Below are 19,170 nucleotides of genomic sequence, written 5' to 3'. Positions count from 1 at the left end.
TCTGCCGATCCCTGGTGCCAGCCCCAGAGCCCAGCAGCAAGGTCCTACCTTCTCTGCCAGCTGCCTGCCAGCTCCCAGGCTGGTGCCAGCCCAGCCCAGCCCTTCTCTTTATGCAGCCCTCGGGCTCTTGGGTGCTCTCTGCTTTCTCTTCGTGGAGACAGTGAGGAGAGCTTCTCCCTTCCAGCAAAACAGGACTCTGACAGCAACCGAGTCTGAAAGTGAAACTGGGAGCCGCTGCCTGCACTGAGCTGCTCAGAAGGCAGCACAAGCCCCAGACACACACATTCAGCTCTTAGACCAAGTCCAGGGCTGGGCTCTGCACAGGGCTGCCTGGTGCCACTATCCAGCTGCTGCCTGCACTTAGGCAGAAAGGCAGCAGGCACTTCGCAGCACATGGAGCTGCCAGCTGGGAACTTTATTGACCTGCTCCTTTTAACCCCTGGATCAGTGATTACAGTTGTTGTCAGAGAGAGTGATTGGCATTGGAATGGGCTGCCCAGGGAGGTGGTGGAATCGCTATGCCTGGAGGTGTTGAAGCCAAGCCTGGCTGAGGCACTTAGTGCCATGGTCTGGTTGCTTGGCCAGGGCTGGGTGCTAGGTTGGACTGGCTGAGCTTGGAGCTCTCTTCCAAGCTGGTTGATTCTATGATTCTATGAATGACAGAACAACTGCTGACCCACAAGCTCAGCTTATCAGTAAGGAATCAATCATGGAATGATAATCCCAAAACACAAACCAGCAGAGCCTGCAGCCAGTGACATAGAATCATCATAGAATCAAGCATGTTGGAAGAGACCTCCAAGCTCATCCACTCCAACCTAGCACCCAGCCCTGGCCAAGCAACCAGACCATGGCACTAAGTGCCCCAGCCAGGCTTGGCCTCAACACCTCCAGGGATGGTGACTGCACCACCTCCCTGGGCAGCCCATTCCAATGCCAATCACTCTCTCTGGCAAGAACATTCTCCTAACATCCAGCCAAGACCTCCCCTGACACAACTTGAGACTGTGTCCCCTTCTGTTTCTGGTCAAGCTGCTTTCAGTTTCGGCAGCCCTTTCTTTAGACATGACAAGTTTTTGATCCTGGAAAACTTAAATTTTTTTTTGCCAATGTCTTTTCCACATCAGCTGATAAAAGTGCTACTTTTCCACCATCTGCCCTAGTGAGGACACCTCTGGAGAGCTGGGGCCAGTTATGGGCTCCTCACTCCAGAGTGAAAGAACTACTGGAGGTGGTCCTGCAGAGGCTATAAAGTTACTGAGGGAAATGAAGCATCTCTCTGATAAGCAAAGGCTGAGAGATCTGGGGCTGTTTAGCCTGGACAAGAGCAGCCTAAGGGGATCTCAATGCTTAGCAATAGCTGAAGGCCAGAGGCCAAGAGGATGGGGCCAGACTCTTTTCAGAGGTGCCCAGCAATACAACGAGAGGCAATGGGCACAGGATGGAACCCAGAAGGTTCCACCTGAACATGAGGGAAAAGTTTCTCCTTGTGAGGGAGCTGCAGCCCTAGCAGAGGCTGCCCAGAGAGGTTGTGATGTCTCCTTGTCTGGAGAGATTCCAAACTTGCCTGGATGTGATCCTGGGCGACCTGCTGTGGGTGATGCTGCTTTAGCAGGGAGGTTGGACTGGATGATCACCTGAGGTCCCTTCCAACCCCTACCAATCTGTGATTCTGTGAATTTCTGAGTGCTGGTTGGTTTCTTCCTGGAATCACAGAATCAGTCAGGGTTGGAAGGCACCACAAGGACCACCATCTAGTTCCAAACCCCCTGCCATGGGCAGGGACACCCTACCTGAGGAGCAGGCTGCCCACAGCCTCATCCAGCCTGGCCTTAACCTTCATTACTATGAGGTCATAGTAATGTCAGGGGTTAATGCAAGGGCTAACCTGCCTGCTCCCCAGCACAAGAGAGGAAAAGTAACACACAAAACTCAGGGTTGAGATAGAGATAAGAGTTTAATACAACATAAGATATCATAATCACAATGTGTAATCACTTTAGCTAATAGCCTAATTAATCCAGTAATGTAATGCATGATCACCATAGCTTAGCATACGTGCAGAAGTGCAGTGAAATACAGGGGGGTTGGAGGGAAACCCCAGCACAAAACAGAAACCCAAAGCCAGCAGCTGCCCAACTGCCACCCATCTCACTGCCATGCCTGCAGAAAACAGCCAACCCCCATGAAACCAGAATCCAAAAGCAGCAAGCAGAACAGGAAGCTTCTCAAGTTGCAATCTGAACCCATAACACTCTGCTCCAGGTAGCATTTTCAATTTTCCACATTGGAATCAGGGCTGTGGAGACTTGTAGCATTTCCTTCTCAAACACAAAGTCACTGCAGTTCTCCCTTCTTGTTAACTTGGCCACGAAGCCTCTCCAGTTCACCAAGTGCATCATCCTTTGTAATTGTCTTCCACAACGGAGGGATTTCTCCTTTGCCCTGGAATCTTCCACTGTAGAGCTTCTCCAAATTCACTCTGAAATGATACACAAACCATTTCCAGTATGCTTGCACGGATGTGTCAGGGGGAATGTTCCAAGTGTTGTAAGGATATCCTGCCTCCCTGTATTTCTTGTAGGGGATCCATGTGTCTGCATCAAGCAGGAACAGGTTATCGCTTGCAACATTGCTAGAGCAGATGTCAATGACCAGATGGTCTGTCTTATGCCACTTCCCCCCTGCTAAAGCTTGTGGACGATGGAAGAAGACCTGATGGTTTCCATCGTGGTTTTGTATGGTGTTTGTGCAAACAGACCCACAAAAGGGACACATATTCCAGCACCCTGCAAACTGCTTAGCCAGGATTGTGTGAGGCTGCTGTTCGAATGAGCTCATATCGGCACCAGCAAGCTCTTTCTTGAGTTGATCCTTCATGAAACACAGTGCTTCTGTCATGGCATTATTCAGGAACTCTATGTCTGCTATCTCCTGATGTTCAATGCTCTTCAGGTCCCTCCTGGGCAGGTTCAGCTCCGCTGCAAGCCTGCTGCAAAAATTGTCCAGCCAAAGGGAGATTTTGTCATTCCTGTCCTTTCGGTCCTTGACAACTTTGGTTGAGGCAAAAACTGCTGACTGGATGCTTTCGTAGAGGTGAGTAAGGGAGTCATCCAAAAACTTCTCTAGCCTCCTGTTCTCATCTAAACAGTACTTCCTAACACGTGTCTTGATGTAACGCTCCAAAGCATCTTTTGGGTTGATTAAGTACTGCTTGAAGTACTCAAAATTCTCTTTCTCTGCCAGGTACTTCAGTAGGCAAACCTCCAGGGAGTACCTGTTGCCTGTGAATTCTGGGACCTTACCCTTCACGTCTCGAGCTATGGCAAGGGCTGTCCTCTCGTAAACTGCCTGGCGAAGAGCTGGAGAAATCTTGTCACATAAAAAACCAGCAAACATGGTGATGGAGGTGGCTCCTTGGCAGGAAATCTGGAAGCACCTGAAGAAATCTTCTCTCTTGCTCTCCAGGTAGACAGTTGGATCATTTGCCTCTTCGAACGCCTCGCGCATGGCTTTAAACCTCTTCGCTGCCATTCTGCACAGGTAGATCGAGAGATCTATCCTGTAGTCTTTTTTGAAGCTGTATTTTGCATGGCTGGGGACGGTGTCCATGCCCTTCTGTACCTCGTTCAGTATCTCATGAATAAAACTTCGGCTGTAATCCCTTTTCTCCTTCTCTTTCCTGTCGATGTTCGCCTCCACGCGCGCTATGATGTTCTTAGTGATGTAGTTGATATTCTCCACCTCGGCGCTATCCAAAGTCCCGCTGATGATGCCCCACTTTTTTTTCTTGGCAACATGTTTCTCCGGGTCAAGAGCAAACTGCCTGTATTTGGGAAAGGTCCTGATTCGTTCATGTAAGTTGGGCTCCTTAAACTGCTCTAGGAGGACATTTTCTATTTCCACATCAATATCCACTTTTTCCAGAGGGGGAGCATCAGAGGCGACCTCAATAATCCAGGTAGCCCAGAGGGAAATAAAGTTGTCTCGCAGTTCCATTTCTCTGAGCCTCTTGCCTTTCAGAGACAGAGCCAACTGCCTACTCTTTTTTAGGAGCTCGTTTTCGTAGTCTGACTTCCTCTCATCCAATTTACACTGGCTCTTCTTCAGCTCAATGAGACTCTCACACTTCTTTCTTGTTTCCAGGAGAAGAGAGTCTTTTAGTTCTCTCAGCTTCAGTTCTGTGCTGCTCTTCCACTGGACCAGGATCTCACTGTCTGTGTCTTCACTGAAATATTGCTCCATCTTTTTCATGATGGCATCACTTGTCTTTTGCAATGGAATCTCAAGGTCTTCTGGTGTGATTTTCTGCAAGTCTCCATTGCGAATCCTATTGTCCAGTTTCACCTGCAAGTCTAAGACGTAACTCCTCAGCTGCCAGGTCCAGTCACTAAACGCGGTTTCCAGTTTCTTGTATGTCGCAATCTCCACTGAGTTCTTGAAGCTGAACACAAAGTTTTCGTTCAGCAAAGCACTCCAGAGGTCACTGATACGAACCTTCAAGCTTGAGAGCCTCAAAACACTGCCCTGCGACTCCTTCTTGGCAGCTTGGAGGATTTTGGTTTTTAATTCCTGAACGTTCTGGCTGTAGGTAGGGTTGGGTGGTGCCATCGGGGGGTTTCCTTCCCACAGGTGGGCAAAGTAGTGGATGTGGGTGTTCACATCAAAGCGGATGACGTCGCTGAAGCAGGAGGCATCACAGAATTCCTGCTGGGCAGCTGTCACTGTCATTTTGTCCAGCTTTTCCTGCAGCCGTCTTTGCCCTTCCATGTTCTGCTCCTTGGCTGTTATCTCTCCCACATTTTGGTGTACGAACAGGCAGCTGGGGGAAAGATTGACCTGCTTCATCCTCAGAAAAGCCTGCACAGCAATCTGAAGGACATCTTGCATCTCCGAAGGATTTTCCCCAAAGATATTTATCAGAGTCATGTTGCCAATGCCAATGACAAAGGTGGCCAGCTCGTTGTCATGATTGAGGGACTGTTTGTTGGCCACCTCTATCGCACGAAGCCCCTCTGTGTCAACGACTAGCATGTAGTCAAAGCCAGCATCTTCTTGCAGCTTCGTGTCCAGTTTAATTAGCTGCATAAATGCTCCCCGGGTGCATCTGCCGGCACTGACGTTAAACTGGAGACCAAACATGGCATTCAACAGGGTTGACTTCCCTGTGCTCTGGATGCCAAGCACTGAAAGGACGAACACTCGCTTATCTCCCAGCTTCTCAATTAACCTGTCAAAGACTGCTCCGATCCATCGTAACGGGACGTAAGATGCATCTCCATCCATCAGCTCAATGGGGTATCCTGAAACCATCAGATCAACTGCAACGTCAGGCAGTTTGGCAAAACACTGATCCTTTGAGTTCATTGACTCCAGAGCTTCGTAAATCTGCCCTACCTCTCTTAAAATGTGCTCAAGGCCAATAGAGGAATCGTTGATTTCGTTGGAGAGGGCCTCTAACTGACTCAGGCGCATGGATTTCAGATCATTTTCCTCACTGCACTTCTTCATGGCCAGGATGTCAGACCATAACTGGTGATACCGTCTCTTGAGTTCATCCAGGCGATCAGAGGACAAGTCATCCATAAAGACCTTCATCCACTGCAAGAAGTATTTCTTGGTATCTGCTGTCTGTGACTGGAAAAAGCCAAGGAACGACTTCATCAGCTCATTGAGGGGGAACGCTTTGCGCAGTTGCTTTCTCCTTATTTCTGACTTCTCTGATTCGGTTTGGCTCCGGTGATGCTCTATGCTCTTGTTCCCCTTCTCCTGCAGGCGAGTGAGCTCTTTGTCCTTCTTGCACCACATGTACCACAGCTTCCCTTGAAGAGGCAGCAGCTGGGATTTCATGTCACGCAACCTCTCCTTCTTCAGAAGCTTCACCAGCGCCTTTGCCTTTTCTTTGGCCGCCACACACGCTGCTGTATCTTCATCCACTAAGAAGCCGTGCTTGCGAGCTTTGTCCTGGCAGCCATCGAGGCTGAAAAGTGTGTTAGACCCTTCCAGCAGATCTTTGATTGTCTTGGTCAGCTCACCCACTAATTCTGCTTCGTTTCTGTTCTTGATACCTATTCTTACATTGTGGCCAGATCGTCCAGCTGCGACTTTCTCTTTTTCAGTGAAAAGACAAACCAAAGGCCTTTGCGACTCCCACAGCTGACGTAAAATCATCATCCCTTTCTTGTCACTCTGATCAGACTCAGCTACCAGAGCCACGTTCACAGCAGATATCTCCTGCAGAAAACGCAGCTGCTCTTCGGAATCCCTCGCGTCCCCACGCAGGTTACAGAAGGCCACGCAGCAGTCAAAGCTGTCATCGTCGCTGCCCCTGGGGCAGTACCAGGAGATCTCCACCACACCTTTCATCAGCAAACAGTCTCTGGTGCTGCCTTGGCAGTGGCGGTGGAAAAAAGTGTCATGCTTGCATTGGCTCAGCAAAGAGTTCAGGATTTGAGACTTGGAGGAGGAGGGAGAGCTGCCGATGCGGATGAAGGACACGATGGGTGTCTCTGCCTGGTAAATGAGTTTGTTTTTGTAACTGTTAATCCTTGTTTGCTCTCCCAGCTTCTCAGCCTCCTTCCAGCTCTTTTTGATTTGGCTGAGGGACCAGATCGGGAACTCAATCTGTGAAGTGCAGGGGTTTGGTACCAGGAGAGGTAACGCAAACTGGCAGAAAGCAAGTTTTGTTGAGATGTATTGCCTCATGAAGTCATCAGCACAATGGAAAATTGCCATCTGGAGGTCCATGGGGTGCACATGGCTGTCCCCAGCTGCAGATTCAGATGCTTGTTCCTCCAAATCAGAGAAAAAGTCATCAAAGGAATTTGAAGGTTCACACTCTTGCTCTGTGGGTTTGGGCACAGCTGCTACTGGGTTGCTCTGGTTCTTGCAGGTCAGGTACCTCACTCTATAGTCCACAGTCAAAAGCTTTTGCAAGAAGTAAAATGGTAGCTCGCTGTCCTTGCTGGGCTGACTGTCATGTAAAGGTGTCTTGTATATGATATGGAAGTCTTCTGTCCCCATTTTCCTTGGGTAGTGACTTTCTAGCCCAAGGCGCTCAAGCAAATGGAGAAACTCTTGGTTTGCAACAGGTTGGTTTGCTTGGGATTCACTGCCTTCTGGTTTGGATTTGGACTGACTGGAAGGCTCTACCCTTTGAAAAGTGTCTTCTATGTCTTGGATTATACTGGCTTTCTTCAGCTCATCCCATGTGTCATCCACGTGCCCCTCGATGAAAGAATTCAAGTCACTCTCCAGCATCTCCCAGTCTTTGAATCCCTTGTGCTTTTTGAGGAGGGTTCTTATCTCCTCAAGCCACAGAGCTTCCTCTTTCTGTTTCATAACGTCCTTGCTGTGGCTGCGGCTCTCATGATATTCTTTCAGCTCCTTCAGGGCTTGCTTGGCCTCTTCCTGCCTCTGCTTTGTCATCTTCAGGCGCTCCTTCTGCAGCTCCTCAGAAGTTGCTTTGCTGTCTGTGACTTGTAGGAGCTTTCGGAGGGCTCTGGTTTCCCAGGGGTACCGAACTTTGCACTCCAGCTTCAGGTAGTCTTCATATTGCAGATGTTTCAGGGCTTCTATGGACTTCACTCCCAGTACCTCAGACAGTTTGGGGAGCCAGTATGTATCATCCAATCCTTCCTTCATACAGGCTTCTGCCAGTAGCCTTCTGGCAAGAAGTGCCTTTTCATCATCCCCCAGCACGTCCTTCTGGGAATCCATGGCTGCAGAAGAAGGAAACAAACACTGTTTTAAGTGTGTTGTAAAAGGTCTCAGCCTCTCATCAGAGGGCTCCCAGAGAATTCTAGAAGCACAGCTCTGGTTTGGTTGGAAGAGAAATTTGAAAGCATCAAATCCAACCGTTAACCCAGCACTGCCATGTCACCACTAAATCATGCCCCTCAGCACCACATCTGCGTGGCTTTCACACCACTCCAGAGATGGAGACTCCACCACTACCCAGAGCAGCCCATTCCAGGCTTGACAACCTTTCAGAGACAGAAATTGTTCCTTGTGTCCAATCTAACCTGCCCTGAGGTCATTTCCTCTGAGGCCATTTCCTCCTATCCTATTGCTTGTTCCCTGGGAGAAGACAATGACCCCACCTCACTCCAAACTCCTTTCAGGAGATTGCAAAGAATGGGAAGGTCTCCTCTAGGCCTCCTCTTCTCCAGGCTCAACAAGCCCATTGAGTCCACCACTCCTCAGCAGCTCCTAGAGATTCCCAATACCCAGCTCCTGGAGCCAAACCTGGGGTGCCCCAAGACCCAGAGATCTCCATTCTGAGACGATGGATATGCCTCCTGCTTCCCATTTCCAGGTTCAACCCTGAAGCTTAGTTTGTACCCCAGAGACAATCCAAAGGCACACACTGACTCGGACACAAAATCTGTCATAGACCAGGTGCTGCCTTCAACAGCAGCCATGGATACCCTACAGGGCTCAGTGCAGTCAGTTGTGGACACTCCTGAACCCCTCAAGCACCAGCACAGCCCCTCAGTCCAGCCAACACCCTCCTGCACTCTCTTATCAGCCTCACAGGTCTCCTGCTTGCTGGCTGGTCCAGCTTGAGGCTCACTGGCAAACACAGACACACCACACTCACAGAACACACTCACACCAAAATCCTAGCACCAGAGGCATAGGTTGTGCACTCTGTAGTCCCACTCCAGCTACCAACACAGCCCTTCATTCACATCTGTTCCTCCTGGGAGCTGCTTCCCAGCACACCAGCATCATAAGACTCTCACCAACACAGGTATTGAGCCAAGGTGCTTTTGAGTGGCCTCTTGGACACATAGGGAGCATTCTGTGTCATTTTTTTTCTGTATAGGGTTAACACTCCTGGGGGAGTGACCCTGAACCTGACCCTAGGGGTCTTGGCCCCTCCTCAGGGGTGGGCCACACTCCAGGTGATGGTTAGCCCACTCCCCCCACTTCCTGCGGTATAAAAGAGACAGGACCTCCCTGTCTCTTCCTCTTTCTCTTTCCCTCTTTCTCCCTTCCTGCGTTCATGATCACACACACACTGATACTGCATACCAGCCACGAGGCAGAGACACCATCACACTACTCGGGTTGTATCCATCCCTGTTTGTATTTTGCTGTTTTCCCTTCCTTATCCTTTGTAAACTCCCCCTACCTCCAATCCCTTTTTTCTAAGTTATTGTTAAACTTTTCCTTTTTAACTTCCAAATCGAGTGAGATTGATTTATTTGGGTGTCCCTACCTTTATCTCTCTCCCTGTCTTTTGGGGAAAGGAGGGGGAAGAGGGGAGGGCACTCTATAAATTCTATAAATTGTCATTGGGTCTACCAAATTTATAAGAGTCTCTGGGAACCTGCATTTGAACCCAAGACAATTTATTTGGCGCCCAACGTGGGGCTAGGTAGAAAGAATTCTTTCAGAGAAGATTTGGAAGTTAAAAAATGGATATTCTGACAGTCTTAATCATTAACGCTTTTGGATGTCTGTTTTGGGGCTGGCTGTTAAAGTTTATAAGTTACCATGTCTTCTGGATTGTCATTGATATGCTCTGGGAATATTCTAAGCATTTGCCTGCCCGAGTCTATGCCTATTTCCTGAATTCTGTTAGTAATATCACGGTGTTTAGAAATGTTTCTGGAACATGGAATCAATCTGAGTATATGCATTGGAGCACAGAAGCTCCAGATATTTTGGGGGGAAAATGGTACTGGATAGCTGTTATTTCACTGTGTGTAAATGTGGGTTTGGGAATGAACAAGGTAGCTGTGAACTGGGACACGTGGAAATATCGGGTGGGCGCCGCCATTAGGATGCTTAGGGGGAGGGGTGGTGCACACTGCCCGAGCTGCAGCTGCGGGGGTTGGGCGACAGGTCAGGCTGTTCCGGCCGCCCCGAGCGCAGGCACCGCCCCTAGCGCGGCTCCGCCCCGAACTCCGCCCCCGGTCCCGCCCAGGGCAGCCCCCCGGACCCTGCCCCCTCAGCCCAGCCCCATCCATCTTGCCCCCATCACCACGCGGCCAGCCAAATCAAACGCAAACCCTCCCGCAGATACCGATCCAGGGCAAGGGACCTCTTCGGGAACCAGCACCCCCCAGCAACAGCAACCAGCTGGAAATGGACCTGATAATGGAGTGATCCTTATCAGCTCCACGCCCAGAAAGGAAATCAGGCACATAAGGCAGGAGTATGCAAGGGCAAACGGACAGTCCCTTTTAGCCTGGCTTTTGAAATGCTGGGATGCAGGAGCAGAAACCGTGGACCTAGATCAGAGGGAGGCAAAGCAGCTGGGATCCTTGTCGAGGGATGGAGGTGTGGATAAGGAGCTGGGAAGGCTCGATGGTACCCACTCACTTTGGGCCAGGCTTCTGATAGCTGTGAGGTACAGGTACCCGACTAAGGATGACATGATTTTCCATCCCCTTAGATGGACAGATATGGAACAGGGTATCTCATACCTGAGGCAAATGGCGGTTCAAGAGATAATTTATGGAGCCGACCAGAGGCCCTCGGACCCTGATGATGTCCGCATGAAGCCAGCCCTCTTAAAGAAACTGACTCAGAGTGCCCCTTCCACATATGCCCCCACATTGGGAGCACTGCTGCTGGGCAGAGACCCCAACAACCTTCCCGCAATCAGGGAGTTTGTGAATGACCTAAGACAGTTTGAAGACAGTTTGTCGAGGAAAACCTTAATTGCCACTGTAGAGACCCTCACCCAAGAAATGAACGAGCTAAAAGCCTCTTTCTCTGAAATGCAGAAGGCAGAGGATGACTGCCCTTCACCTTCAGAATGGGTGCAAGTCTCAGCTGTAAGGAACACACGCCGTGCTCCTCCTCCTCCCCGCAGGAGACCAGCCCAGAGCAGACAGGGTACACACAGGGGGTCACTCTGGAGAACACTCTGTGACCATGGGGAAAACATGGACAGATGGCATGGCCAGCCCACCTCAGCTCTATGGGCCAGGGTAAGGGAACTGCAGGGGACAAACACAGGGAATAACTCCTCCAGAAGAGGGGTTGCCCCAGTGTCCCGCAGGCAGCCCTCTCGCTCAAGGGGTGGTGAAGCCAGTAACTCAGGTCCATGTGCCTCATGCAGTCACACTGCTCAGAATTAGAGGTGCCCTGTCTCCAGCCAGGCGGAGGCCAGGGATAACAGAGTATATTGGGACGTGTTTGTGAAATGGCCTGGCACTTCTGAAGCCGAGAAGTACAGAGCGTTGGTAGACACCGGTGCCCAATGCACTCTGATCCCCTCCAGCCACAGGGGGACAGAAACTGTTACAATTGCAGGAGTCACAGGGGGGTCTCAGGAGTTGACTGTGCTGCAGGCTGAGATAAGCCTCACCGGGAATGTGTGGGAGAAGCACTCCATAGTAACTGGCCCTGATGCACCTTGCATCCTGGGGATCGACTTTCTCCGGGAAGGGTACTTTAAAGATCCGAAGGGGAACAAGTGGGCTTTTGGCATAGCAGCTGTAGAGACTGCAGACAAAGAGCAGCTGTCTATCATGCCTGGCTTGTCAGATGACCCTTCCGTGGTTGGTACCCACAAGGTGGAAGATGTTAAGTTACCTATTGCTTCTCGTGTAGTTCATCGCAGGCAATACCGCACCAACAGAGACTCCCTGCTACCCACACAGCAGCTGATTCGCCGCCTGGAGCAGCAGCTTGTCATCAGCAAGAGCCACTCGCCCTTCAACAGCCCGATATGGCCAGTGCGAAAGGAGACAGGGGAGTGGAGACTCACGGTGGATTTCCGAGGCCTGAATGAAGTGACTCCTCCAATCAGCGCAGCCGTGCCTGATATGTTGGAGCTGCAGTATGAACTGGAAACGAAGGAGGCCAAATGGCATGCCACAATCGACATTGCTAATGCCTTCTTCTCCATCCCCATTGCAGAAGAATGTAGGCCACAGTTTGCCTTCACCTGGAGAGGAGTCCAGTACCACTGGAACAGACTGCCTCAAGGGTGGAAGCACAGCGCTACAATCTGCCATAGCATCATCCAGACTGCACTGGAGAAGGGTGGCGCTCCGGAACATCTGCAGTACATCGATGACATCATTGTATGGGGTGAGACAGCAGAGGAGGTCTTCCAGAAGGGTGAGAAGATCATTAATATCCTGTTGGATGCTGGTTTTGCCATTAAGAGAAGCAAAGTGAAAGGGCCTGCCAGAGAGATCCAGTTCCTGGGGGTTCGATGGCAGGATGGCCGACGCCACATCCCTATGGATGTGGTGAATAAAGTGGCCACTATGGTGGAACCCACTAACCGGAAGGAGACACAATCCTTCCTGGGGTTTGTGGGCTTTTGGAAGATGCACATTCCCGGGTACAGTCAAATTGTGAAACCCCTCTTTGACGTTACAAGAAAGAGGAATAACTTTGGGTGGGGACCTGAGCAGCAGGTGGCATTTGACCAGATCAAACGAGAGGTGGTCCATGCCATGGCTTTGGGACCAGTTCGAACCGGCCCAGAGATTAAGAACATTCTCTATACAGCAGCCGGTGAGAATGGTCCTAGCTGGAGCCTATGGCAGAAAGCTCCTGATGAGACAAGAGGCCGCCCACTCGGGTTCTGGAGCAAGGCGTACAAAGGCTCAGAGAGCAACTATACCCCCACAGAGAAAGAAATCCTAGCTGCCTATGAGGGAGTCAGAGCTGCCTCTGAGGTGATTGGGACGGAGTCACCACTCCTTTTAGCTCCAAGGCTTCCAGTCCTGACTTGGATGTTTAAAGGGAAGGGTTCGACTCCGCACCATGCCACAGATGCCACTTGGAGTAAGTGGATGGCTCTGATAACTCAGAGGGCTAGGATGGGGACTCTCGAACGTCCAGGCATTGTGGAGGTCATCACCAACTGGCCAGAGGGCACTGACTTTGGAAAGCCAGCAGAAGAGAAGGCAGTGACCCGTGCCGAGGAAGCCCCCCCATACAGTGACCTTCCTGAGGAGGAAAAGGCATATGCTCTCTTCACAGATGGATCCTGCCGCCTGGTAGGCAGCAAGCGGAGATGGAAGGCTGCCGTCTGGAACCCTACACGCAGGGTTGCAGAGGCAAGAGATGGAGAAGGTGAATCCAGCCAGTATGCTGAGGTGAAAGCCATCCAGCTGGCCCTGGACATTGCAGAACGAGAGCAGTGGCCAATGCTATACATCTACACTGACTCATGGATGGTAGCAAATGCCTTATGGGGGTGGCTGAAGGAGTGGAAGAGAAATGATTGGCAGAGAAAAGGGAAGCCTATTTGGGCTGCTGATCTCTGGCAAGACATTTCTGCACGCCTGGACAAACTGCCAGTTAAAATCCGACACATCAGTGCTCACATCCCAAAGAGCAGAGCCACTGAAGAACAGCAGCATAACCACCAAGCTGACCAGGCTGCCCACATCTGCCAGATTGACCTGGACTGGAAGCACAAAGGTGAACTGTTCTTAGCTCGGTGGGCACATGACTCTTCTGGTCACCAAGGAAGAGATGCCACATACCAATGGGCCCGAGACAGATCCGTGGACATATCCATGGAGGCCATAACTCAGGTTATCCATGAATGTGACATCTGTGCCACCATAAAGCAAGCTAAGCGCATGAAGCCTTTGTGGTACGGGGGACGGTGGTCAAAGTACAGGTATGGGGAGGCCTGGCAGATTGATTACATCACTCTACCTAGGTCTCGCAGTGGCAAGCAGTATGTGTTAACCATGGTGGAGGGAAGCACGGGGTGGCTGGAAACCTACCCAGTACCTCATGCTACTGCCCGTAACACCATTCTGGGCCTGCAGAGCCACATCCTGTGGAGACACGGTACCCCAGAGAGAATAGAGTCAGACAATGGGACCCATTTCAAGAACCACCTTGTAAGCAACTGGGCAAAAGAGCATGGGATAGAATGGGTTTATCACATCCCATACTACCCACAGGCTGCAGGAAAGATTGAGCGACACAATGGTCTGCTGAAAACCACCCTGAAGGCTATGGGAGGTGGAACTCTCAGAAACTGGGAGAAGCACCTTGCAGAAGCCACTTGGCTGGTGAACAGCAGGGGATCAGTTAACAGAGCTGGTCCTGCTCAGTCTGCCCTACTGCCCACAGTTGAGGGAGATGGAGTTCCTGTAGTCTGTGAAAGGAATCTACTGGGAAAGACTGTGTGGGTTGCTCCTGCCTCTGGTGGGGGAAAACCTATCAAAGGGGTGGTATCTGCAGAGGGTCCTGGTCACACATACTGGGTGATGATGGAAACTGGTGTTATCGAGTGTGTCCCTCAGAGAAATCTCTCTTTAGCTGAAAAGGTTTTGAAATCTCAGAGTTGATTCCATGTGTTCCAGATACTTTCAGGTTATCTTGTATTATAGTTGTATCATAGTTGTATCATAGTTGTGCAATACTTGTATCATAGTTGTGCAATACTTGTATTATAGTTCATAAGGGGTTACAAGTTGTTTTTGTAGTTATACCCTCACCACTACACGGCGTCCAACAGAACCTACATGACAGCAGCAGCTATCCAGAGTCCTACAACATCGCATCACACCACGGCGTCCAACCAGAACCCTGCATCTGATTCGTCACTGATGCCCTGCAGTGAGAGACTGTTCCTGATTTCCCTCCGGAGGATGTCTACAGCCATCTCATCCACACCTGTTCCCCTGATGCCAGACACCAAGAGACTGTTCCTGATGTTTTTCTTCACAGAGGGAAAAGACTTTTTTTCCTGAGTTCCAACAAGAACTGTTCCTGTTTCACTGACTTTTTCTTCTGTTCCTGTCCTGCTCACACCTCACCAACCTGCACCGGACCAGAGGAGCACATCGCCCTGAGATACAGCCGGGGACCAAGAAGGACTTCACGAACTCTTAACCCATGGACACTTTTCCCATCTTTGGAGAAGAAGACTGTTCTTAGGAAGGTGGAAGTGGTCTAACCAAGGGGTGGAATGTATAGGGTTAACACTCCTGGGGGAGTGACCCTGAACCTGACCCTAGGGGTCTTGGCCCCTCCTCAGGGGTGGGCCACACTCCAGGTGATGGTTAGCCCACTCCCCCCACTTCCTGCGGTATAAAAGAGACAGGACCTCCCTGTCTCTTCCTCTTTCTCTTTCCCTCTTTCTCCCTTCCTGCGTTCATGATCACACACACACTGATACTGCATACCAGCCACGAGGCAGAGACACCATCACACTACTCGGGTTGTATCCATCCCTGTTTGTATTTTGCTGTTTTCCCTTCCTTATCCTTTGTAAACTCCCCCTACCTCCAATCCCTTTTTTCTAAGTTATTGTTAAACTTTTCCTTTTTAACTTCCAAATCGAGTGAGATTGATTTATTTGGGTGTCCCTACCTTTATCTCTCTCCCTGTCTTTTGGGGAAAGGAGGGGGAAGAGGGGAGGGCACTCTATAAATTCTATAAATTGTCATTGGGTCTACCAAATTTATAAGAGTCTCTGGGAACCTGCATTTGAACCCAAGACAATTTTCCTTTAAAGCCACAGAAGATTTTGGTAATATACTCAATGGATTGTGGTGGCTCCAGAGCTTTCCCCCACCATGAGATTCACCAGACTAACTCAGCTGGCTGGGAGTTAAGGATGAAGCTGAATTTTACAGCATAGCACAAATTTACAAGCCTAGATACAGATATTTACAACTCCATACAAATATAGACAAGTTAAAAGTAAACACCCTCCTGAACAGCAGAACTGCCCAGCAGGGCTCCCAACTAACTCCCCTCCTTCCTCCAACCCCTTCCCTTATCTCAGAAGGCTTATGTGCAGGGGTGAGATGCCAGATAAGGAGTTAGAAGCAGAATGATTAAATTGAGTTATACAAGTCCAGGCAAAGGAGTTAATGAAGCAAGCTGCAGCCAGACAGAGACTGAGAATCTTTGTTTATGTTCTCTCTTTTTATATCCCTGGAGGTGTTTAAAAGGAGAATGGGTGAGGCACATAGTGCCATGGTTCAGTTAGTTCGAAGGGTTAGGTGATAGGTTGGACTTGATGACCCTGGAGGTCTTTTCCAGCCTGGTTAATTCTGTGATCTCTAAGCAAAAAAAGTGGGTAACATAGACATCGCTAGTATTTACTCTTCACAGCCAATGATCTGATTTCTCTCATTAAAATGTTCCACTTAGCCTCAAACCAGCACATGGGTGTAAGGTTGTGGTGGAGGGTTGCACAAGCCCACAGCCGCTGTTCTTAGCTGTGGGAGAATTTCTCCTGCAGAGGGGCATGAAATGTAAACATGAGACCTTGTTATGAGAAAAGGACCTTAAGTTAGGAGGCACTGTGAGCACCCTACACACACCTGCTGGGGGCTGACCCTTGCCAGCCCCTGGGGTGGAACCACAGGTTGTTTTCATAAAAATAACCTATCTGTGCCTTACACATAACTTTGAACCAATCTGTATTGTCCACTTGTGTCAGCCCAGTCTGGCTGGATACACCTCCTCTGGGCACTATTTAAGATGCTGCATTACCTTAATAAAATTGTACCGATCGCACTCACACACACACACACGCACACGCACGGCACTCGCGTTGTGCTGATGGCACGGCACGGCACAGCTCGGCACGGCTACAGAGCCCACTCGTCTGCGCTCCAATCCGCGCCTCGCCGGCCTCTGGACACCAGCGCCCAGCTTGGCTCGTACCCGCGGAAGCTCAGACAGCACGCCCCAATCCACGATGTTTGGGGCCTTTCAAACTGACTCCAGCCAGTGAGTAGCTGAGAAACTCGATCTAAGCCAGAATGATCTCTCAATAAGCCTACCAGTGGCACCTTCAAGCCACAGACTCTCTTCCTAAATCCTTTCAAATCTTTGCTAAGTTTCTAATTTGTTATTCATAGACGTTCTGTAATAATAATCTCACAACCGCATGCAAAGAACTTAGGTGGGGCAGTTATAGATAAGTTTGGGGAGGGGGATTCCTAGTATATATAATATCAAATCTTTTTAAACTCTTTAGAAATCGGCCTCGTATTTCATTCCCCCAAAACCCTGACAAACTCCTCCACGACATAATGGCGCAGACAGACGAGGCAGGGTTTGCAATGAACGAATTATTTTACAGAATGGCATCTATTGTTAACCTTACAGATTTAAAACAGGCTATGCAAGATTTAGCTAGACCGGAGCAAATTATAGAGAAATTGGCAAATAATGTGATCGAGTTGTGCACGAATTTGCAAGACGCAGATAAAGAAAAATCTATCATGCTCACGGCGTGCACAATTCGAACTCAAGACGAATTTAATAACATGAAAAATATTATCAAGAGTCTCAGACTTAAAATGAGAGAAACGGTAGAGAGTTTAAATGAGAAAATCAGCTACTTGAAGAGAGTATCAGAAAACTCAAGACGGGAGAAAGAAAGACTAGAAGTTCAGTATCGTGGACTGCGTGACTTACTTGCATTGCAAATCGAGAAAGAGATTGCTCCTGCCAAAACACCGAGATTATTAACCGAATCTGCGATCCCATCTGAGGACCCCAGAGTTCATTCTTCCGAAGAACGGTCCGAATCGCCGACTTTCCAGGACTTGCCGGACGCAGCAATCCCGGAAGGGACACCCCCGCAGCAGTCGCCTCTGCAGTCGCCACTGCAGCCACAGCCACAGTCGACACCAATCCCTTCACTGCCACCATCATCACTGCCGCGAGGAACCTCCCGCCACTCCAAAGCATCCCAGATGACCCCCCATACCGGATCGCAGTCACGCCGTGACCAGGACCACGCGCAGCACCGTCAGAAAGAGAAGCACCGATCTGAGCGACAGTCGCTCAGAAGTACACCAAACAGCAGCAACACGGAAGAGGAATGTTATGGAGGAAAGTCTTTCCACCTGAGACCCATGTTTAAAATGGAAACCATCAAGGGAAAGAAAGGCAAAGGTACCACAACCACATGAATCCAGCCATACTCCGGGGCTAAACTCCGTGAGTTAAGGGAGATTTTTGCCCGTGCACCGCACAAGTCAGTGACTGACTATGTCTGCCGCGTGGTGGATAACGGGGCAGATTCAATAGTCCTGACTCGCGATGAGGTAAAGGGATGTTCCTGGGGTCCCGAAGTGTTCCTAGGTGCAGGTCCCGAGGGGGATTATGCATTAAGTTCTAGAATATTTTATTGAGCAGGTTCTTTGGATCCAATGGACAGGCAAGAACCAACAGAGGTTCATGTTTCGGACTCTGCCGAATTAACCGAAGCGATCAAAAAACTCACATGCATACAAGCTGTGTATCAAAAGGGGATTTATCCGTATCCTTTGGATGCCCCGATAGACCCAGAGAGACTGAAATTATTAGTAAGGGGTCTCCCAGCAGCTCTGAAAGGCATGTGTGACGCCAAAAGGGAGCAGATTGAGTGGGCGTTAGACTCGGACAATCAAATGGGGGATACTTTACCCCACCACACTATGTGGGAAGAGCTGCTGGAGGAATTGTCCACCAAAGGGCGAGACCTGGGCTCTTCCAACCCTGTGCCCTCACCGGCACTCTTTCACAAAAGGCGGCAGCCAGGAAACAAAGGCAGCAACATGGCCGCCCTGGGCGGAAAGAAACAGGAAGCGCGGCACGCTAAGGCATACACCTCCTCTGGGCACTATTTAAGATGCTGCATTACCCTAATAAAATTGTACCGATCGCACTCACACACACACACACGCACACGCACGGCACTCGCGTTGTGCTGATGGCACGGCACGGCACAGCTCGGCACGGCTACAGAGCCCACTCGTCAGCGCTCCGATCCGCGCCTCGCCGGCCTCTGGACACCAGCACCCAGCTTGGCTCGTACCCGCGGAAGCTCAGACAGCACGCCCCAATCCACGATGTTTGGGGCCTTTCAAACTGACTCCAGCCAGTGAGTAACTGAGAAACTCGATCTAAGCCAGAATGATCTCTCAATAAGCCTACCAGGGGCACTTTCAAGCCACAGACTCTCTTCCTAAATCCTTTCAAATCTTTGCTAAGTTTCTAATTTGTTATTCGTAGACGTTCTGTAATAATAATCTCACAACCGCATACAAAGAACTTAGGTGGGGCAGTTATAGAGAAGTTTGGGGAGGGGGATTCCTAGTATATATAATATCAAATCTTTTTAAACTCTTTAGAAATCGGCCTCGTATTTCATTCCCCCAAAACCCAGACAAACTCCTCCACGACAAAGGTCTAATTCATAGAATCATAGAA

The 19,170-nt window shown here is 49.9% G+C and overlaps 1 protein-coding gene across 1 annotated transcript; it reads right to left on the bottom strand.

The window, feature by feature from the left end:
- Positions 1–1,960: 1,960 nt before the first annotated feature.
- On the bottom strand, positions 1,961–17,439 carry LOC135176992 (interferon-induced very large GTPase 1-like). The gene is made up of 2 exons (XM_064146556.1): positions 17,389–17,439; positions 1,961–7,721 (listed from the first exon to the last, which is right to left on the bottom strand). Exon 2 carries the CDS (start codon positions 7,717–7,719, stop codon positions 2,338–2,340), a length of 5,382 nt encoding a protein of 1,793 aa, XP_064002626.1. The 5' UTR covers positions 7,720–7,721; positions 17,389–17,439; the 3' UTR covers positions 1,961–2,337.
- Positions 17,440–19,170: the final 1,731 nt, after the last annotated feature.

The sequence above is a fragment of the Pogoniulus pusillus genome, chromosome 7 (assembly GCF_015220805.1).
Source record: "Pogoniulus pusillus isolate bPogPus1 chromosome 7, bPogPus1.pri, whole genome shotgun sequence".
NCBI classification, from domain to species: domain Eukaryota; kingdom Metazoa; phylum Chordata; class Aves; order Piciformes; family Lybiidae; genus Pogoniulus; species Pogoniulus pusillus.
Note: the sequence above shows the minus strand (reverse complement) of the source record. Positions and strands in the feature narration are given on the sequence as shown.